This window comes from Nipponia nippon, unplaced genomic scaffold, assembly GCF_047370975.1.
Source record: "Nipponia nippon isolate SJK-2023a ecotype South Korea unplaced genomic scaffold, ASM4737097v1 scaffold_13, whole genome shotgun sequence".
In the NCBI taxonomy this organism is placed as follows: domain Eukaryota; kingdom Metazoa; phylum Chordata; class Aves; order Pelecaniformes; family Threskiornithidae; genus Nipponia; species Nipponia nippon.
Genome location: NW_028262324.1, coordinates 2,237,186 through 2,260,083, shown reverse-complemented (window position 1 = coordinate 2,260,083; position 22,898 = coordinate 2,237,186). Strand labels below are relative to the sequence as shown.

Genomic DNA, 22,898 nt, shown 5'->3' with positions numbered 1-22,898 from the left:
TATGGGGATGCAATCTGTTCCTCTACGGCTCAGTTTTCATAGTATAGTAGATAATTGCCGAATTTTGTTTTAGTTGTGGGTGACGCACAGTGAACATATGAGCGTATAGGATGTATACCATTGCGAAGAAAAATGAAGAACCTTTGCGTCAAGTGGCCAATGCATTTTTGACTGTTCGTTTACACTTCGAATCTTTGGGAAAGCTGTCTTCAGGCATCTTTTATGTGGTGTATCCGAGATGTGTCAGGTTAAGATACTTTGTTCGTCTGGGAACCGCTTATGAGGAAGGTTTTTCTTGTCTCTATAGATCTGTTGAAAGAACACTCAAAAAGGTGGTGGAGGAAGCTGGCTGAATTTCCTAAATTAAACTCATTAGGTAGGGAGAGACAGATTTAGAGCTGAAGAAACCTCCTGTGCTGTAACTAATGCGTAGGGGTCCTGAGCTGTGCTGGGCCCGGGCCCACAGGTGTGGAGCATCCTGGGCCGGCTCTGTCGCTTCCCTGCTGCTGTGGCCAGGGATGTGGGAGCAGGTCCTGCTGCTGTGTTGCTGGATTGATCTGTCACCCTTTTCTCGACTCTGTGTCTTTTAATACTGACTTGTAGCAACTACTGTATCTTTCTTGTTGTATCATGTTCCCCAGAAGTTGTGATTTGAACAAAATGGCACCCGATTGGTTTGGATGAGTCTGGAATGTTATGATTGCTTTAATGTAACTTAAACGCGAGCGGCTGCTAAAAGGCTATTACTCTTTTCCCCGCTTCCCCACATGTGGTACACTCCCATTTCCTCTTCTGTGCACATCCAGCTGCACCGTGAGCTAGATCACAGACCTGATTTGGTTAAAACGAACGTGATTTCTGGAACATGAGGTTAGGGATTGGGGAAACCATTCCTTTTAGTAGCAACCTGTGTAAAATGATCTTAAGATTTCAACCTGAGTCTCTCAAAGACTTGTATGTCCTAGTCTGTGGCTGAAACTGGATCTGTATTTTAAAACCAGGTAATGTGTACTGCCAAATTACTTAAATATCAAAAATAACTCGATGAATTACATATTTACCTGTGTGCATTATTAATCATGTATACACGATGTCTTAAAAATATGGGTTTTGTTACAGTTTGGTGATATTGAAATAGGATTTTATGAGGGGGGAGGGGAAGGAAAAAACAATGCAACATGGGAAGAGAACAATGAACCCATGCCAGGAGCCCATCCTTTCCCATTGCTTAGGAAAGAGAATGGGCAGAGGCAAGTGGTGCACGCAGTGTTTTGGTGTCTGCAGCACACTGCCAGCTCCTCTTCGCTGGAGGTCGGCTGGGAAAGGCTGTAACAAATGTGCAGCGTAATTGATCTGCCCATGCATAGTAAATCCGTGAGCATTGTAGTACGGTCAACTATGTTAATCTGCCCATGCAAAATAAATCTGAGAAGCATTGTGCAATGGTCAACTGTGCTACACATTTACCATAATTCTGTTCACATGGGTGCCTTTCCTTGCTACTGAAATTAACAGTGTAGTCCATGAGCTGGGAGATTTGGATGCTGGTGGAATAGAACTTCTCTTCAGTGTTTTATGACTTTAAAGAGCTTAATTTGTAAATTATTGCTATGTACAAATGTCAAGTAAAGAATAATGGTTTCTGGAGTTCACAGATCTTCTCAGCTTTGGGTCTTCTGTACATTGAGATTGGTTAATTTGTATTTAAAATTTTTGCTGACATAACTGTCCTGTTTAGAAGTGTGAAAGGAATTGCAACCCAGCCCCCTGGTAGCTGATAGTTGGTTAAAATACCGGAATAAAAAGTCCTTCTGCTGGTAACTTTTACTTTGTTTAGGAAAATGTTTTAACTTATACCAGTAACAAAACTCCTGCTAATATAAACTGTTTGTCAGGCTGAAGAGTTTCTCTAATGTAAATGTAACTAAGTCCTCAGTGTTCTTTCCGAGCTCTCATTAGCTCTCTCCGGCAGATTTAACCAGAGTGGCTAAAGCAAAGGTCTCTAGCTGTCCGCTCGGCCTCTGTGGTAGAAGTAGCTGTCCCTAGAGCTGGGATGGCTGAGTGGAATCAGCAGAAGTCCACAGTCTGCCATATCAATGTAAACTGGTATCAGCAACAATTTACATGAACACACTAGGCAGTAAGTTGTCACTACAGAGGAGAAGATCTACATCCTACTTGGCTGTTGTGCTCTGGTGATGTTAATGGACAACTCTGATACCTGCTTCAGGCACCATAACCTCATTTGTCTATCATTTTGAATTTGGGCTTGCTTCAACATCATATATTTTCTTTTATCTTTCATCTACGATAGTCAGATCTCAAAAAATGGTGTGTAACTCAATATTCATTCTAGTTCTTTTTTCCTCTCCCTTCCACCTTCCTTCCCCAAACTGACCTAACTAGCCAAATTCATCGAGTTATTTTCTTGAATGGCATCACCATAAGAAAGCAGAATATCAGCAAGTCAGATATAGTTTGCCATCTATTTAGTCATTTAATCCTGCCTGGAGTGAATTAAAACTGTCTATGTAAGACTGAATGGTTGAATGATAGTAACAACTCTGTTCTGTTTACTATTTATTATAGTTAATAATTGGTGGAATTGTATTGCCTATAAATTATAAATACTCAGTTTTCTGTTATATAGTCTAGTTTCAAGATCTTTGAAATTATTTATTTAATAGTTTTAAAAATTGCATGTTACCTTCTGATTTTGCAAGCTGTTGTGTGTTGCTAAATCTGTTACTTCAGCTACTCTGTTCACTGATGCTGGTGAGTGTTTAAATGTTAGCAGGCATCTGTCCACACAGTTTATAGAGGCCTTAGATTAGGAGCTACAAGGAACAGAATTCCTGTTTGTCTGTCATGCCCAATTTATACATACAGAGACATAATCTTCAGTACATATTACAAGACTTTTATTAGTATGAAAATGTTGCCATGTAACCTTTGTAATTGGTAACATGCAGCATACACATGTACTTGGATTGTTTTTCTCCATGTTTTGGTCAGTGTATACTCTGGCAAACAGCAGACCTTTCATTTCATCAGAAATTTTAATATAGTTGTATTTGACAGTGTTATGTTGAACTTCTGTACATTAAGTTAGGCATGGGAATAATATAATCTATAACTATTCTAATTCACCTTTTTGAATCCTGCAGTTTGGCTGAAGAGGAAATAAAGGCAGAGCAGGAGGTGGTGGAGGGGATGGATATCTCCACTCGATCCAAAGGTGAGTAAGAAGGAATATTTCATCTGTGGTCTACAACATACAAATATTTGTAAATCAGGATAGTGAAACTGTGTAATCTACCATGAAGCTGCTCTCGAGTGAAGACTCAAGACTCATTGTATTTTTTACGATGACTATTGTATGTTAGAAAGTGTTTTAATTTTTGCTTGGTTTTCATTATATGTCAAACCTCCCCACGCACACACTCCATTGTTATTTCTGGTTTATGAATAACTAAGGTTAAATGATGGAAAAACATCAGCCACTTGTATCATCTCGCTTATCATGGCTTCCTTTAAAGTACTTTTTGATTTGCAATGTAGAATATAGTAGTAGTAGTAGTAATAATAAGGTAGTATTTCCTACAGTAATGAATCCTCATTTTCCTAAGAATAAGGAAGAACAGTGACACTTCTGTTTCCACAAAAATTCATCCCCTGAGCAGTATGTATTTCATGGGCATTTACATATCTATCCCTGACATGAATTAAACTCGGTGGTGGAAATGCAGGTGACTGAGAATTTCTGTCCTTCTGGTTTGTGGAGTTTTCCCTACGAATGAGTTATTACAGGCAAATGATGTTATCTCTTGGTATAAAGAAAGCCAAATATGTAACCTTCTATATCAGTGTAAATATTCCCACTGTCGTTTGGAGTGGGCGGACAGAAATGCCCTTCACTCAGAACACTTGCACATAGTTGTTTACTCCAGTTCATTGTAATCGACCGCCAGCTGCCTGGCCATCTCCTTTTGTGCTTGCAGCTGACTTTGCAGTTCAGTTTACTTGAAAGCCATTTCTGTAAAATGGCAGCAGTGGTTACTACCATCCGTTTTAAATTCTGGCACATACCCACTTACTCTTCACGTTCCTTCTACAGGGGTCAGCTCTGAATGTGCAGATGTAATTGGCTTGAAAGCATGGCACAGATCATCTGCATTCCTTTGGTTTTTGATGAGGTAGCTTGGGTAGATAACACGGTTATAAAATTGCATTTAGGTCTTATTTGTAAGTTTCTTGTTTCGGTTATCATGGTATGGTTAGATGAGCTAGTACCTATGATCCGACAGCTCAGAAGAGTTTCGTTTGCTCCTTTTGCTTCTTCTCCCGGTCCTTTTCTCCCTTCTCTGCTTCTGGTCTTGCATGCCAGTCTCCATCACTGGACTGCTTTCGATGTTTACTTATCTCTGTATTTCAGTTGCCTAAGCCAGCAGAAAGTAAACTATTTTTTGTTGCTTTAATGATTGCTGCTGAAAGGGGTAAGCTCCCAGCTTTGTACTCGCCCCGCTTACTTCCTTTGTGGTGCTTGTCAGATCCCAGCCACTTGAACTTTCTAACCAACTTAAAAACTGAAACATTTTTCTGCCATTTTAGTGACCAGTTGGTTTGTGAAAGAGTTTTGTGAGTACGAGAACTCGATGTAAGAGACAAAGGGGGTTATTAGATGTATTTAGGTGCCCATGAAATCTCGCCTTCATTTCTCCTTGGAAAGACTTTGGCCCACATATTAGTACTAATAAGAATTTCACATGCATCAAGTGAGCTAAACTATTACTGGTGTCACTGACATAATCAGTGTCTAAAAGTCATTTATGGGTCTGATACCTGTTTATGTCAATGTCTGCACTTCAGTGCTGTTGCTTTACTCAGCCCAGAAACAGGTGTATGGTCCATACAAAAAGCTGCAATTCCCTTACATTAGGTCAAGTGCTGGTCTGACCGCAGGGTGTACTGTTTCAATGAATTAAACCCACAGGAAACTTCTTACTTTTTTTTTTTGTGGGGTTAAGATGAAGTTTCCCAGGACAGTGAGCTGATTTAATACCTCATGGTTATTGAAAGGGTCAGTCTTTCATCTTCCAGCCTTCTCAGCCATGTGATACTGCAGCTCCCCTTGCTCTGTGGGCTCTGATCAGTTCAAATTGGTCAATTGAAAGGGAGCTAACCTGGCAGAAAGACCCCTGTTTTTAAGTTTACTGTTGATACAAGTCCCTGAACCAGCTCATAGGCAAGCTCTGGTAGGGATCAAAAGGAGAGTGGTTTGGAAGACCAAGACCAGATCACCACAGTGCTAGTTTAGGCTGGGCCAAGCTGTCATCGTGTGGAAGTCACTGGTCTGTGCACAGTAGGACTCTCGGTGTTTTAAACACCAGTGAGAGTGATCTGAACGGCCTTCGTACATCACCATAGTAAAGATAAAACTTAACAGAGGTTGAGTTAATTGAATAATAATAATGGAATTGATATCTATTTAACTACTCATTTGCTTTGATTGGTTTGTTAAATTTGACGTGTATGTTGATGAAACCCATGCCAGCACCATTCTAAGGGCAAGAATAACAACCACCCACCCCAAGCCCTTACAGCGATTTATTTTTTTCGGTGAAGAAGTCATGTGGGTTGTAAGGAAATCTTGAGACGTGCCTATAAACCATCTTGCTTTGTTGTATTCCCAACCTAATCCATGAATTAGTGGTAGAACTTTATACTAGTTGAATATGTAGTTTTGCATAGAAAGTAAAAGGATCATAAATGTCATCTGCTTAGTACAAGAGCTGGCCGTGTTGTAGGCCTGCTAAAATTAATCTTTCTGGACTTATGTTATTTGGATTGAGACAAGTTTCTCTGTTAGTTCAGCGCAGTGTTTCTGCAGCAGAAAAGTCAAACCAGAATTTTAAACCTGTTGTTTTACTCTTTGTAAGGTAGAAAAAGTGCAGCAAGGTTCTAAGTTGGTGGGATAGTGGTAACAATGTTTCCTCTTGTAACATTAATCTTGTTCAGAATTTTGCTCTGTGTGTTTTAGAAAGGGTGTAGATGAGGAAATTGACCCTATATAGACAAACCCTTAAAGGAAGCATACAGCTGCTCTTGGTTTGTTTGGGTTTTTGATGGTCTGAGAAGCCTGTGCAGATCAATCGGTGGTATTGTATACCTTCACACTTGTCCTGGAGAAGCTGATATGCTGCAAGTTTGCAACCTGACTCACTCTGCTACAGTTTGTGCAGCCTATGTCAGGTCGTGTCTAAAGAAAGTTGTAAGAAAATAAGTTAAATTGCTTTAAAACCAATTAGCCTGATGCAGACCTCTTCATGAACATTCTTGTTTTGGTATTAGCAGTTTAATTTTAATTGCTATAAATCTATTCCAGTTCAGTTTAAGCTAAGCTGGAACATGCATTGTTTAATCTGTAACAAGGGTGTTAACATAGCCTTTGAATCGGTTTAAGTAAGGTGGCGGTTTCAAAGCAGCTTACGCCGGTCGAACTGCTTGATGCAGCAGTTTTATCCACTTCCTTCCATACCTAAGCTGGCAGAAAACTAACTGAACCGTAAAGCATGAACGGTTTTCTACTGGCTTAGCGTGCTGAAATGGCTTGGTAGACTGCCAGAACTGGTGTAAGAGAGAGGGCAGGGATACACCAGCTGGGTGCAGGAAGTACAGAGCGTCGGTAGCCAGCATTTAGATAGGGTCAGGCTGTAATGAAACTAGGGCTTAAAGCCATAGCTGACCCTTCTTACTTAGGCTGTATAATGTGATATGTAAGAGTGAGTCCATAGCTGTGGTCAGAGCTATGCAGCCCTACGTGCTTATCTTCAGCTGCTTTTTTCTACCCTTCTCCTTAGGCTGGCACTGATGCTTATGCTGTTGCATAGTAAGCTATATCAAGCAGCTGATCTAGCTGAAAATTCATCATTTTTTTATAGTATTAGTTTTTGCCTGAATCATGAACTGATTAACCCTACTACTGTTACACACAAGTGCCTGTCTGCAAAAAGCTGTAGGGACAGCCTTCTGGTGAGGTAGGGAAGGGAAGAGGAGAAGAGTTACTGTAGCAGTGGTAATTTAGATCTGCTTATAAGCTGTGCATGTGCAGCTTTACTAAAGACGAGGTTTTAAAATACACCACTCTCTTGATCAGAACAAGAAGGCTTAAGGCATCTGAGAACTGGAAATGGGAAATGACAGTTTAAAGACAATAAAAGGAGTCCAAAAACACAAAATGGAGTCAGCAGAGGATTGCTGTTTAGCCAAGGAGAAAGGCCGTGGATTAGGTTATTATAATATTTTGTCCTCTGCGTATGATACTTTAACATGTCTGACAGAAACATCTTGCTATGTTTCTGTTCCAGCCCTATGGCCTACTTTTTAACCTTGTTTATTAATTGTTTCGAGATGGGACTTGCAAGGCTTTCTGGTGAATTTTCTGTGCATTTCCAGGTTGTGGTTCCAGAGCAGCATAACCAACTTAATTGTTTGGAGCAGTTCTGTCTTGACTTGCACTTGTTCTGTTTGGACAGCAGTGAGCTCTCCACTGCGCTCTTTCATCCTACTAACCTGGAAGAATTTTTTTTTTACTTCTCAGGTTAGTTTTCTGCTAGTTTATCTTACTTACCTGCCAACAGTAGTTAGCTGTGGTGGTGGATGGACTTCCATGGAGGTTTCATATGTTTTAGCTGTACTGTAACCATTGCCTGTCCAGTGACTAGTCAAAAGCAGCTCTTTAATTCTCGTCTTCCCATCACTGCTAATACATCCCTTATATTTCCTTTGCATCTATTCTGGCTCTGAGCCAGTCCTCTTCTGAGTCAGTTAAGGACTGGGGTATAGAAGTTGTTTTCTGCCTGCTTATCTCCCTGAACCAGATTACTAGGGAGCTGGGCGGATGTCATTGCTAGGAGCAAACTTGCTCCCCCTCGGTGACAGGTAGTCGTTAGATGCTCTTAGCTTGCCATAAAATCATATACTGAGACACTACTGCTAAATGGTGAGCATTCTGGCTTTTACAGTTTTTGCATTGCTGTAGGTTTGTGTTGAAGGCTTTGGTCTTAGGGGCTTCTCTCAGTAGTAAAAGGTTCAGATATTTTGAATATAAATGCAAAATCACTAGTAAAATGGAATTTCCAGAATACATTATATATTTTGTAACAGTTTCATAATAGTACATTGTGTATCAACTTTCTGCGCAGTGATACCAAGTATTTAATCACATAGAGATGAGATTCTCACTCCAACGTGAAACGTAATTTGAGAATCCGCCAGTGAATCCTAGTACAGCCCGAGGCTTTTATCTCTAGTGCAGAGCCCTGGTGACTTAGTAATCAGCAGGGGGGCTTCAGGAGTGCCTTGGGGCAGCAAGTCTCCAGCCAGGCTCTAGCTTATAAACAGCTTCCATCTCTTATATTGCAAGTCGTTGTGAAGTGTTTCTTTTTCTTCCTCTTCCAAAGTCCTACAATGAAGAAACAAACAACAGTGTCTTTTTCTACTTGTGTAAAATTGTAATGTAGTAGGAGTTCATCAGGATTTACACAACCATGGCTAACCTCTGTTATTTATTACATTAAACAACTGGATTTGGTTAATTGCATCAGTTGAAGTTTCTGGAATGTAAACAGGGCTTTAGTGGTTGATTGCACCTGCATCATATTTCAAAATTGTGGCATAAGATTAAAATGCTTCAGAGTTGAGTATAAGTTCTAACAGATTTATCCATGATTTTATTAAGTGTTTTGAAGATAATTAAGCTTGCTATAGTATCATAGGTAATGGATTTGAAAAATCATAAATCTATTAGCAGCCACTCAGGATAATAAATACAACTGGGAGACTTCACAGTTCTGGAATCCATATAAATTATTAATTGAAGCCTGTTCTATCGAATCGGACTGTAGTGATGCTGACAATGGAGTTAGTGTTGCTCCTTTTTCTCTCAGAATTCTTCATTGATTTCCCTCAACAGCATTTAAAGTACATGCATTCAGAGCTTTTCAGGAGGAGGAAGCAAGAGAGAAGAGACAGTCTAGGTGGAAGTCAGTTTTCTGGTTTTGATCTTGTTCCTTCCAAAGGCATAGTTACACATTTCTGTGGGGTAATGGCAGCTTAAGCAGTCTTCAGTCGCCTTTGTATTCTTGTACCTTCTCTCTTTGCCTTCTTTTTTAAGCAAGCCCAGCTATTTCTTACAGCCATCAAATGAATTCTTCATGAAACTGCTTTCATGAAAGTTTTGTTCTTTTGGTCTGTTACATTTCATCTAATATAATTCCTTGATCTGGTTCACCAAATGTTGGCGGAACTATTTGTGTCATAATAAAAAGGATAGCATGGGACTGGGAATTAATGTTAACAGAAGTAGCCTTGGGTTGGCTCTGTTTAAGTAGCACTTCTGCCCAGTGTCTGACTTACATAGAACAATTGACTAGGCTTCGAACTGGAAACATTATTCAGAATTTTGCATATTTGACCCACTTGCATTGAGATATCAAGAACATACTTGCATCGCAGAAAACTTCTGTTGGTGTAACTGAGTCTCAGTTTAGTGATATTTAATACTGTTCCTGGAAGACTGAAATAATGCTTTCACTGAAAAAATACATTGCTGTTTCTGGCTCATGGAAAACCAAAATGACTGCTGATTAAAAGCTTTTTTCATTTTTTTTTTTTTTTTACTGTTTAAACAAATGTGTTTGTGTTTCCCTCTTCTCACTTTCTGAAACTTTCCAGAACAGAAAAGTTTTGCTCTACAAGCAGTAGATATTACCACTGTATAACAGCTCATTTTTCATAGAACATGTATTTAAAATATAAGAAAATTAGCTACAGAATTTGAATAACTAATACGCTTCATGAAAGTTCAGTAAACTTGATGTGGTTAAGATAAAGATGAATTTTGTGATTGTCTGTGCTTTATTTTGAGATGTAAAACTTTTCTTCCCTTCCACACCAGCTCAAGAAAAGGATAATTCTTTGCTGACAGTAAAAAGCTTTTATCCTGCAATTTCCACACTTTTTGGGAAGGCTTTTGTTTTGATTCCCTAACCTTTTTGTGAGGTTGAATTTGAAAATCATGACATACAGTAAGACCAATTTGCTCAGGCTTTTCTTAATTGGCTGGCTATCCATTGCACTGAGGACATGACAGTAAGGCAATATGTGCTGCTCTGAGTCAGACCTGCCATGCTCGCGTGCGCCTCCGCGTCAGCCACGTTTCCAGCCTTTTCCTTTGTACTGGCACTGGCAACTCTGGGACTTGTTGGTATGCCAATTCAGCTGAAATTAAATTTGAATGACATGAAATTTTGAGGTTTTTGTTGGTTTTGGCCATATCAGTTATCTAAACCATCTTGCTTCCTGGGTGAACAAATAACAGCGCTAGAGAAAGGAAAGCGGAAGAAAATGTATCTGTGGAAGGGTGCTGTGAAGCCTTAACTTAGATCCGTGTAACTTGCTGTGGACTTCAACTCTCATTAAGGCCTTATTGGTAGAGAAACTAATGCAAGTGTAATAGATACTTAGAAATACATCTGTAGATGCGGTTTTGTTTTGGTTTTAGTCTGGAATTACTTTGATGGCATTTAGCTCAAGCAAGTTTTTAAATTAAAAAGGCATATGGAAAGGAGGGCATAAGGAGGTGTAAGATGTCACTGTCGATAAGTCTTTGGTACTGAGCAGTTTATGCTGTGTTCTTACAGTAAGGCATGTTGATGTTACTTGTTTTCAGGAAGAATTACATTTGGATATCATGGGAAAAGCAAGGAAAACAATATTTTACTTTTACACATTTTCTGAGTTGGCACCTGCTTCCATTGCCATTTCCATTGAAAAACGAGTCTTCTCAATTAGTTGTCAGGGATCATTGCTATTGAATGCTTACAGTACAGTGTTTGGCAATGTATAGAACATAGAAAATATGGTTGTGGTCTATGCTCCATATGCTGCAGCAAGATAAGATGTACAATAATAACACACTTTGTTTTTATAGTTTTTTCTAAGCTAAGTTGTATTGTCACTATCATAGATTATCTGCTTAGAAACTGCATCACTATCATATAAAATTGGACTTCTAAAGTAGTCATAAAGTGTGAAATTAAGTTGCTTTAGGGTTTAAGTATGCTTTACTGTGTCTCCTGGGAGCAGTAGTTACTAATCCTTTAGTCAAATGATGGCATACCGAAACAAAGATTGTAAACTTTAGGTGAAGTTCAAGTTAGCTTGTTGTTCCCCAATGGACGGTTTGCAAGAGCGCTCATAGGTGCTTATGTCAACCTTGGCAACGTTACAGAGCAATTAATAATAACCTAGTGATGTAAAACCAGGTAGTTTTTAATGAGAATTTTAAAAGTTATTTCAGGTGTCTCTTTTTTCACTTGCGCTGGAAATATGATTTTGAAATAACACTAAGAAAGCAAAATCACACGCTCAAAAACCAAGAAATAAGTGGAGTAAGGTTGCTTGGCAAATTGATTTGTTAGTACAATTGGTTTATCAATGAAACGTCCATTTATTATTTTACTGTAATGCCCTTCACTTAATACACAGAACATTTCATTTTTTATTAACCTTCTGAGTGCTGAGTAACTGCAAGCGATCTCACCCTTTTCAGTTAGAAAAGGCGGGTGCCCAACTTGATGCCTATATGAAAAGTTTCGTTCAGGTCGACTTAGTGTGCGATGGGAGTTTTGTAGGAGAAGCAGGGAGATTGCAGGGATATGTGCTGACTGGTGACGAACTGGCACGGTGAGATACTCTCCAAAGTGAGAACATTCTTGCTCATTAAACACCTTTTAAAAAATATTTGACATAGAAGAGATCACACAAATTCTCACTGTTCCTTTTTGGAACAGAAACTTGAATCTACCTCCTAAGTAACTGTCCTAGTCACCAGATTATTGCATAGTTTAAATTCGGCCTTTTTTCTTCTTTACTCTTGGATTTGTTTCACTTCGTTCAAGTAATAAATATTAAGTTAAACTACACTGGGGAAGTGATCCAGGTTAAAAATTAACTTTCCTCCTGACAGGTTATTTTAACAGGGATAAATTTCTTGATCTGGTTCACAGCACAGCTACACAAACTCTGCTAACACAGCTGGAAGAGCCAAGGAGGAGGAAGAGGCAGCGTGTGCTAAACAGGGCACTGCTGTTGAAAGAAATTCACACAAAATGCAACTTGAGCATTTTTTAATCTTAATTTTTTTAATCTATAGAACTGAAAACTATAACTCAAACAATTTAAGTAAGTGCTACTATTCTTATTTTACTTGAACTGAATTAAAAGATTGTTCATATTATTAGGTCCCTCACAGATTGGTAAATTGGCAAGATATAGTGTGTTGTGGTTTAATCCCAGCCGGCAACTAAGTACCACACAGCCACTCGCTCACTCTCCCCATCCTGGTGGGATGGGGGAGAGAATCGGAAGGGTAAAAGTGGGAAAACTCGTGGGTTGAGATAAGAACAGTTTAATAATTTAAATAAAATAAAATAACAACAACAATAATAATAATAATAGTGAAAAGGAAAACAAAAGAAAAAAAGAACGAAACCTGGGAAAAACAAGTGATGCAACCGCTCGCCACCCGCCGACTGATGCCCAGCCCCTCCCCGAGCAGCGATCGCTGCCCCCCGGCCAACTCCCCCAGTTTCTATACTGGGAATGGTGTCATATGGTATGGAATAGCCCTTGGACCAGTCTGGGTATGCTATGGAATAGCCCTGGGGCCAGTCTGGGCCAGCTGTCCTGGCGGTGCCCCCTCCCAGCTCCTTGGGCACCGGGCAGAGCAGGGGAAGCTGAAAAGTCCTTGCCTGGTGTAAGCACAACTTAGCAACTTAGCAACAACCATCAGTGTGTTATCAACATTATTCTCATCCTAAATCCAAAGCACAGCGCTATACCAGCTACTAGGAGGAAAATAACTCTATCTCAGCCAAAACCAGGACATAGTGACAGTTAAAAACGTTAGCCTATTCCACTAGCACAAGTGAAAAGAAAATGCCTGTGCATTGCTGTTTTCCTGCCTATTCCTTGATTTAATTCAGTGGTTGGACTTGATGATCTTAAAGGTCTTTTCCAACCTAAACGATTCTATGATTCTTTGATTTTTCCAGTTACATCTTACATTGCCTCAAGAAAATCTCTGTGCATTTCAATAACTTGCCAGCTGAAAAAAAAAAGGTGTATTTCAGGTCAGTATGTTGTCTATGAGTCACCACTAGTTTATTTGAAGATCCCTAGTATGCTCAGGCTTGAACCACGGAAGAAAATTACACTGGTTTAAGTAGTTTTTGAAATCACTTAACCAAACATATATGTCTGTGTGGTCATTGTGTTTCATTGGTATTGAATCTGTATGTTTTCTGTTGAAGTGTAGTTTGGATTTGGCTGTGTCTGAATTGTAATTCAGTTATGGTGTAGCTAATAACAGTTTAACCCTTTTCCTGACCCTGAATCAGTTTAGGAAAAAACAGCATTTAAAAGTAAGAAGCATCACATTATGGGGGCAGGCCAATGAAGAGGAACTTTACACCTGGTCTTTTTTCATCCTTAGAGCCGAGGCACAACATGCAGTATCACAGGCAGCTTCTTTGTAATCCCCGCAGTCTGAGGCTGAAGAGCTGAAAGGAAACTGGTGGGCTCCACTGGTGGCAGCTTTGTGCCTGGGAGTAAGAAATGGAAGCCAAAGGGCAGAAAACTGTCCTCTCCTGTTACCCTCCTGGCTTGAGCTGTGCCTGCATATGTACAGTCTGGAAATGAAAGCCTAAGGCTCTTCAGTGAGTTACGGTGAGGGCTTTATTTGCTGGAGAGACACTCAGAGATCCTTGCAAGTACTTTCAGGATGTTGTTTGCTGTAGAGAGCGACAATTCTGCAGATCTCACTGCATTGGGAAAACAAGGATTAAGGCATGGTCAGCACTTCACAGTGAGTTTACTTATGGCTGCCTTTAGGAATGTATGTAAAGTCTCTGTTGAACTGCAAATTATAATAAAGAAACAAATACTGATATTGTACATGCTGTTCTGAGCCATGTGGTGATGGAAAGATGAGAAAAGATCTGGTATGATGCTGGTTTTGCTGATCACTCTGAATGCAAACAGTTCCCATGCTGAAAAAGCTCCATTCTACTTTAATGAAAAAAATAGAATTCAGAGCTTGTTTTGGTGTTAGGTTTGATCACTTTGGTTAAGTTGTGGGTTTTGGTTTAGCTGACGCTGATGCTGCAGTGTTTCTTCCAGGACAGCTGTATTGGCTCAGCTCTCTTGGGATACATGAAGCATACGCCAGCCAAAGGAGTTCTTCTGCCACTTTCTGTGCATAATTAGCTAAACTGAAAAGACTCCCTAGTCTTCTGTCAGCACAGTTGCACCTGTATTAGGATTTTTATTGTCATAATTGCTTAAGGAGGAGAGGAGGCAGACATTATATTTGTCACATGTTTAGGTGGCATACTTTACCTGGCAATTCTTTGTGTTGTCAAATCAATCTAAATTTTGGCCTAAACGGAGTGGGAGGCAGATCCGCTTGAATTGAAACAAGTAAAGTAACAATAATGGTCTCGGACACGTTGTATTGTTTTAATTCAGCCTAGGCATGTCAGACGATAACTGGTCCTAAATGCTGCCTGCAAGTGTAAAAGGGGAGGTGTGGAAAGGAAAAAAAATCCCATTTCTCAGTGTCAAAGAAAACTCAAAATGCAAAAAGGCTTTGTTTATTTGTTTGAACCAGCTTAACTACATTTTGCCAGAATTCTGTAACTTATGTCAACAGAAAAATTTCTCTGAGAGCCAACACTACATTTCTGCTAGGCAGCACTGCTGAAAGAGCTGTGCCTGCATAACTCCAGTGGCAGACACTTTTCCTAGGACTGTTGAAATTACGTGTGTTGTTAGCCTGGTGCAGCTATTCTAGATGAATAAAACTCAGGATGGGCAAATGCTCCTACACTTCTCTTCCCTCCCTCAGTTATATCTTCTTCTGTCTATCTTTTCGTATATTTTTTGCATTTATTTATAGTTTTCTTGATTCTTGATCATTATCTTGACACGTTACCAAGCTTTTAGTCAATCAGAAGACAGCATATAGCACCATGTTTTCCACAGAATTGGGTAGAAAGAAGTTAAAACCACTGCTTTTTTCTGTGCAGTTATGTATTTGGGGAAAAAAATGTAAAAGCTTCAGGAACTGAAAAAAATGGTAATATTCACAAGTGGTTAGGTACCAATTACATCTTCCATGTGTCTAGACCCATCTGAAAAAAATGTGATGCTAATTAGAGCAGGTAAGGTTGGTATTTTCACAAATTAATGTAGACCAGTACAACTTTTCTTGCACAGGAGAAGTTCCTTCACTGCACCTTTTCCATCTTTCTCTGTATTTTCTTCCATACATGTAAATAGCGTATGTTCTTGAAATGCAATTTAGTCTAAAAGTATCTTTTCAAGATCACTTCTTGAGCTTGCATCATGAGTAAGTTTTAGTGGCATCATGGGGTTTTTGAGCATATTTTTTCAAAATGTTTTGCTATGTTCATAGTTGTGTGGCTTCTTGACATCATTTCACTCTTTCCACTAAATAATATGTTATTTTCAATAAACTTAAGTGTATATGCAAGCATTCCAAGGTTAACATCAAGATTACATCGTATTTGTCACTCCTATTTTTATGTCAGTATCATTTGCCCCTTTTCACAACAGAAGAAAGTCCTTTGCTCATAGTCAGTTCATGCTCAACTATTGTTCCAAATACTTTTTTTCTATTTAGAGAAGTGTGTAGGTTGTTAATCCTATCTCCATTTATGCAAATCATTATCGCAGCTGATTTTTATTTCTCCTTATTGACTCTTTCCCCTCCACATCTGCACAAAGTACAGAAGTCATGTGGAAATCTAATCCAGTTCTTTATTGTGCCATAGACTCTCTAAGATTTGTGCCAAATGACAAATTACCTTACTTTTGAATGTGATTCAGTTGATTCTTTTCCATTTGACAGGGCATTATTCTGAATACAGTTTTAAGCTAAACTGTGTTTTACTAGCTCACCTGTATTACGACTGTCTAATGAGAAAGCGTCAGTGGCCATATGGTGTGCAAGACTCCTTCAATGTGTTAAAACCATTCCCGGAGAGGAATGTTGTAGCTCAACAAAATTGTCTCATTCAATAAATAGTTAAAAAGTCTTTATGCATCGGGAGGCATTTGGGGGAGAAAGGTGTTTGTCCACTGCCTATATGAAGTGTTGCTGTTTTCAGTGGTTTATTCTATTTAGAGAACTTTCAGTATTTTTTGGTGGACCTTTTTATAGTTAATTTAAATACATTGACAATAGACATGCTCTGGTAAGTTGATCCAGTTACTGGTGGTTGTTCTGGTAGCTCTGGTGCTCATTGGAGACTTCAAGTGAAGTGTTCCCATGAGGTTTTGGTGACTTGGTAACCTGAGGCAGCTCAGCCCATCACCCAGTGAGGCCTGGAAGGAACGAATACAGGTCCAGGAGGGAAGGGATCTAGGATCATGGCAACCAGCAGCTTGAGTGCCTCTGGCTTCTGTCAAAGAGCTGCCAAAAACTGTTGTTTGGAAAAAAAAACAACTTTAAGGTGGCATTAGTACCAACCGCAGTATTTCTCCTTCTTGCTACATGTTCCCATCCGGTATAACTGCTTCGCTGAATGCATTACAAGCATTTGCGTGGCTGTGCAGCGCGTGGGGTCATAGAAAAAAATTACTCAGAAAAAAGTTATTTTTTAGACAGGTTTTATTCCTCAATTGTTTAGTGTGCAGCCACAAAACATTTGCACTAGCACATGCGAGTAGGGGATTGAAAATACGGGAGTGACTTTGGGGAGGGTTCAGTTGTTCCTCTATGATATTGAAGACTTCTTATCCCTGTGGTTTTATCTATCATTTTGTTGCATGCATTAAAAGCTTAAGGGAAAATTAAACACGTTAAACCAACTCTGTTGAACTTTCACTTGTATTTTGTCAAGATCATTTTGCTGTTCTATGATTGTCTGTTACAGCTGATTGCATAATTATTTCTTTTGAAAAATGTCAGTAAGTTCTTTGTAATTGAGCTGAGCATTCCATATTCATTAGGAATCATTTAATTTTGTTCTGAGAAAATGAAGTTGCAAATGCTCTTATTTTTACCTAGGATAGTTCTGATGAGCTTGTCAGTGATTTTTTTTTTTTTAAAGTGTATTAACTCTTTTAAGTCTGTAAATAATTCTTTCTGAATATTCTAATGAACACAAAACAGTGACCGAGTAAAAAAAATGATGAATTAAAAATCTTTGAAGAATTGAAATAATTTAGCATAATTGGAGGAGTGAAGCAGACATGAAGATCATCATAATAGATATTCATTTGATAGAGCTATGTCTCAATTTCCTTCTAATTTTTTAATGAATTTTGTGCATGTTTCATAAAATGCAGTTCAGAGCCGCCAGGGCTACTTAAGTTGCTGGCGTGCTGAGTTGACACCCAGATGACAATCCACGAAGCAACTGAGACACAGGCAGATGCTCCCTTCTGCCAGCTCTGTTACTGGGAATAGATGGAAGCTGTGACTTATTGAACTGCTCTTGTAATTTGCTTGGTTGAATGTGGGAGCTCTGACTGCCAGAGGCACTGCAAAGTTATGTCACTTTCTGTTTGTTGCTCTCTCTTGCTGTCAAAAGACTGGGGGTCTTGTCTTAATTTTATCTTTTTATAATCCAATTCAGCAGGTAACTACAAATGACTAAGTATTTGAGGTAGCATATTTATTTTCAGACTATAGGCCAATTTCATTTTTTCTGTTGACATACTTCAATAAGTTTATTTAAATATGAGAAATAAATGATGAGGACTGACTTTCTTCTTACCGTGTTTTAACTTCTGTTGGTTATGTTCCTAAAATACATGAGCAAAGCTGTCAGGAACTGTTAAAGTTGTTTCTCTGCTTTTAAAGTGTATGACATAACTTAGCATAGCACTCTGCTAAACTACAGAAATAATTGTTGTTATATTTTAAAAGATACTAAAAATTCAGATGAGATGAATGGCCAGAATGCTCTGGGAAAAGAAAAAAATATTTTATGTTAATCTAAATTACTATATTGAGAATTCACTTAATGGTGGCATTGCCTAGCAAGTCTGTGCTTCCAGTTTTGTCAGTGACTGGGTGAAAGACAATTGAGAATTTTTATTCTGCTCAGGGAACGAGTGTGAATGACAAACCATAACCTTGTTTGAATGTTTTTCATCGAGATGCACTCTTCAACCATATTGTTTGTGTCTGTTATAGATCCTGGCTCTGCCGAACGCACAGCACAAAAAAGGAAGTTTCCCAGCCCTCCACATTCCTCTAATGGCCACTCACCACAAGACGCATCAACAAGTCCTATAAAAAAGAAAAAGAAACCTGGTCTATTGAACAGTAATAATAAAGAGCAGGTAAGAGAACTCATGGTCTTGTTATGCTAGAATATGAAACAACAAAGGGTGTAGAGACAGCTGATGGGGAGCTCTCTCCTCTTTAGGAAGCTCCGTTTTTGTACTCTTAAGAAGCGAATATTCATTTTTGAATGCAGTGGGTGTAGGAGTTGGCATTATAAATTGGATTTGGGTGTTATTTTGTTTTACATCTGTATGGGAAACACCACCTGTGTCCTGGTTTTTGATTTCACAAAGCTAATAAGATGTATAACCAATAAATGCAATTTTGAACAAAAGGATTATGAAGGAATATAATAACAATAGCAACAACAACAATAATAGCTGTTATCAATTAAAACTATTAAAAAGAAATGTTCAGGGGCATGATATCCTAGATTAAGAAAGATCTCATAATGTCAGTGGAAGTCTCTCACCTGCTTTCAGCCCTACTGCCAATTATTAACAAAAGTCCAGCTACTTCCTCGGTACTCTGCAGATTCCCTCCTCTGCCTTTAAATTGCTGGGTACTGTGCACTCCTACCAAACTAGTTGAATCAAAGGGTCATGCTGACACTACTTTTCAGTCTTCACACTTGAAACCTTATTTCCAGTGTCTTCTGAATACTGATTTTATAACATTTGTTGTAGTTCTTAGAAGAACTTGACCCCAGAAGACTTTGATAATTTCTGATTCATTGTATGATGCAGGTGAAAGAATTATATGAAGTGTATTGAATAGCAAATGCTGTAAAGCACCTGCATCATCTTGGAGGAGATTACAAGAAAGCAGTCTTTAGCCTCACTGAAATTATTTCTCATCTAATTTAATAAGGACATGCCTGTGTATTTTTCAAAGTGCCTGTGTGTGTCAATGTATTTTGCCAGAATCATATAAACACAGGATTAAGTTCTGAGTGTTTAAAGCACTTTTTCCTGGTATAACAGCATACACATTAAATATTATCCTGGTACAATTACACTGATTAGGAAAGAAAATGAAATTCCTAATCACTGCAGTTGTCCTGGAACAAAGGCTGTGGCTAAATCAGGCCTTGCTAGAGAACAGTCCTACAATGTCAAGCACATTTTATTTAAGGATAATTGGGAGGTCTAGTAATAGCATGTGTAGTTACGTGTGGCCAGTTTGGCTTTTACTGAGCTTCACTGCAGGCTGTATAAATTCCTCTACATCCTGGACATTTACTGGGGAGATGTTGCCCCAGTGAAGTCTGAGCTTCTAACTGTGCAGCATAGAGATAATTTTACAGACAGTGGAATTGAATCGTAGGGTATTAATTTCCACTTTTTATTAATGCATTTAAAAATATATGTGAAAACACAATTGCAGTTGTTGAACTTGATACGTTCCCCTCGGTAAATCCTTTTCTGTTTTCCAGGTATCTCAGACCTGAAATATTACAGGATAGAATAAAGTTGTGTATCTAATGAAGAAAAGCAATCAGACTTGCTTATTTTGCTGTATTTGTGACAAGTTAGCAAGAAAATATCATCTGTTTAGTTTTGTTTAGCTTTTACAAGTTGTTTTTAATTGAATATTGTCTTGCTTGTCAAATTTGAAATGGGCATGGCTGAAGATGATTGTTTCTAAAGTAGGTGCAAAACTCTGCTCTGTATGGTAGCAGAAGTTGATAAAGATTCTTTTACTGCTGAACAGTTGTGAGCTAAGCATACAGTCACTTGTTTTGCTCTCAGGTTAAGTTTAAAGTAGAATGTAGCTGATAGCTGTGGTTCTGATTGGCTGATAAATCCATTTTGAGGTATGACATCATCACTGGAAACCTCCAACTTAATATTCTACATTACGAAGTGTTTTGTAATATTTGAGTATTTCAAGATACCGTTACTAAAGTTATAGTTGCACGAAGCTGCGTATTACAAGTTGTGGATGCAGTAACAGATCTTCACAATGGTGCCAACAGGTATTTGAAGTGTTGAAATACAAGCAAAGAATTATGGAATTGTAGACTGCAGCTAAGAGGTTAAAAATCAGGAACTTCTGACACTTAATTGGTCAGTTATAATGTAATTGAAGTTGTCAGCTTGTTTTACTACTGGCTTCAATATTAATTTAAACTGAATATAAATAGTGATCTTTTTCCTCCCCAAAACAGCACTAAAATACTGTTGTTTTTTCTTCAGTTTTGTATGTCATTCTACAGGTCTTAATAACTCTAATAAAGACGTTAAAACAAGCTACCACCTATTTGAGCTTAAATTGGCTAGTTGAGAAAACAAAGCTTTTTTTTCATAACTGTTGAAATTTAAACTCTTAAAACATTTTACTCTGATTAGAACAAGTGAAAAGGTCCTTTGATGCAGCTGAATCGTTCATTTTCAGTCCTTTAGTTTTCTTGTTTGGGTCTTTTTTGTTCTTAAACTTGGCTTAGACAAAATAGTGATAGATGTCTAAAAGATAAAAGCATCCTTGAACAGAAAATTAATTTCCCTCATGCTCTAGCAAAAATGGACTTCTGTTCCGTTTGGATGCTATGAGCTGATTTCTGTGGAATAGTTGCACAGGGTTTATATTTGTCTGAAAGCAGTTTCTTTGATTCTTAGGAAGTTAGTGTGGATATACTGCTTATACCCACTTCAAAGTCAGGATATTTATTACATTCTTCTGGTAATTTCCTCTATCTGCAGTTGAGGAAATGCCCCAGAGCTGCATCTCCACATACACACCGTTGAGATTTTGGTCTCACAGCTGTGGTGCATATAGCTGCAAACAAAGCATGTTCCTGCGCTGTAAACTGCAACTTTCCCTTCTTCACGCTGGGTTTGGATGATGGTAGTAGTAATACATTTGACATATAGTTAAAGCCTTATGCTGGCCCTCTTATTCCACAGGATCTCATAGAACCTTCCTTCTGAAAGTCTTGTCACGTTATATGATTAAATATATGGAGAGAGAAAGTACAGAAAATAACACTTTGCCCATTTCTGTGGTAGGAACAAAGTATCTTTTTAGTAGCTGTATCATCTGTAGAATAGAAAATGAAAACCACCAAAACTGATAGACATTCGAGTGAAATTTTAGGTAGCAGAATGCTTTAGGAATGTTTGTGGGTAACATCCTTTCTTTGCCTAAAATATGATACAATATTAGATAATTGCAGATGATATCTCTTCTGGTGTATCTCTTGAGATAAACATCTTCAGCTGGGTTGTCACTTCTGCGTCGTCTCATTTGACCTTGAAGGTCCTCTATTCATGCAAATAATTAGACCTTGTCCTTTGTAACTTTAGAAATCTAGAACTATCACAGTCCACGCTGGCATGCTGGTGGTTTCTGGTGACATTAATTTATGCCCTGTGTGACTCAGTTTTGTACAGGACGCTGCAAAGGTACGGAACATGCATATGCTTGCACTGTTCTAGGGGTCACACGGGCATGCGACAGCTCACAGGTCTAAGAACCTGCAGATGTGTAAATGGTGCAGGACCCATGCAAAATTACCTGGGAACCAAATGGTTCTGCAAACTGCAAGCATTTGGATAGTTACAAGTAATGTCATGAGCAAATGGTTTTACATCAAGCAAAAAAAAATCACAGTAAATAAACTGCCTGAAACTCAAGGTGGTTTCCCTCTACACCCTCCTCAGCAACCCGCCACTATAATTAATACCAAACAGAAAGTTCCCTTGTCGTTATTAAATAGAACATAATTTTCCAATAAATGTTAGCAGATCTTCAAAGCTGATCTAACAAGCATTAGGTATCTGGGGACCCGTTTTAGCCATCCCAGGCTCTTCACTTCTTGTGTTTTGGCATCAGCTGTGTCGTCTTTGAGCTGTCTGGGGCTCAAGGGAAAGACTACTTCATGCAGTTTACAAAGTTAATGCTGTTTTCTAGTGCAGGCAAACCAGTGGAGATTGTGAGTCTTAAATTCTGACATGCATTTAAATGGTGGACCAGTGTTCCTGCTCCTGTAGCAGAGGTGGCTGTTCAGGATGTGAATTTGCTCCTTTGTCGTCCCATTCTACATTTTGCCTTGTTAATCAAAATCAGCACTGGCTTGCTTCGTTGTACAAAGTTGTGACTGCTGCAACTTAGGACAGATTTGCATGGTGTTCAACTTCTTGTTTCAGGACTAACTTCTTCAGTTGTCCCAGGTTTAGCCACCACTAAATATCTCAGTATTTATCTTGCACAGCCCCATGGAATTCCGAATTTAGAGGACCTCGTAGCTTCTATAGCAATACTTCTTTCTTGAAGATAAAAGTATTTACTGACTTCTGTTGGATTGCATGTCTTGCACTCGATGCCCTCACTTGCCACAAAAACTTATTTTCAGTCTTGAGTATAAACTGGTATTTGGCATCTGAGTAAGAAGTAAACCTCTTTATGAAAGATTTTGTGCAATGAATAAGATACTGTGCTTGCATAAATGTTAATCAAACTCTGTAAACTGCTGTTTGCTTATATATTATGAATATTATTATTTGAAAAAATG

At 38.6% G+C, this 22,898-nt stretch overlaps 1 protein-coding gene across 10 annotated transcripts in view; it reads left to right on the top strand.

Moving 5' to 3' along the window:
• The window catches only part of ZMYND8 (zinc finger MYND-type containing 8), an 84,380-nt gene that overhangs the window by 26,834 nt on the left and 34,648 nt on the right, over positions 1 to 22,898 (top strand). For all 10 annotated transcript variants that reach the window (XM_087749443.1, XM_087749438.1, XM_087749435.1 and 7 more), the window contains 2 exons: positions 3,168 to 3,238; positions 18,293 to 18,441. In XM_087749443.1, coding sequence (XP_087605569.1) covers positions 3,168 to 3,238; positions 18,293 to 18,441 — 220 coding nt within the window. The remainder of the gene's footprint in view (positions 1 to 3,167; positions 3,239 to 18,292; positions 18,442 to 22,898) is intronic.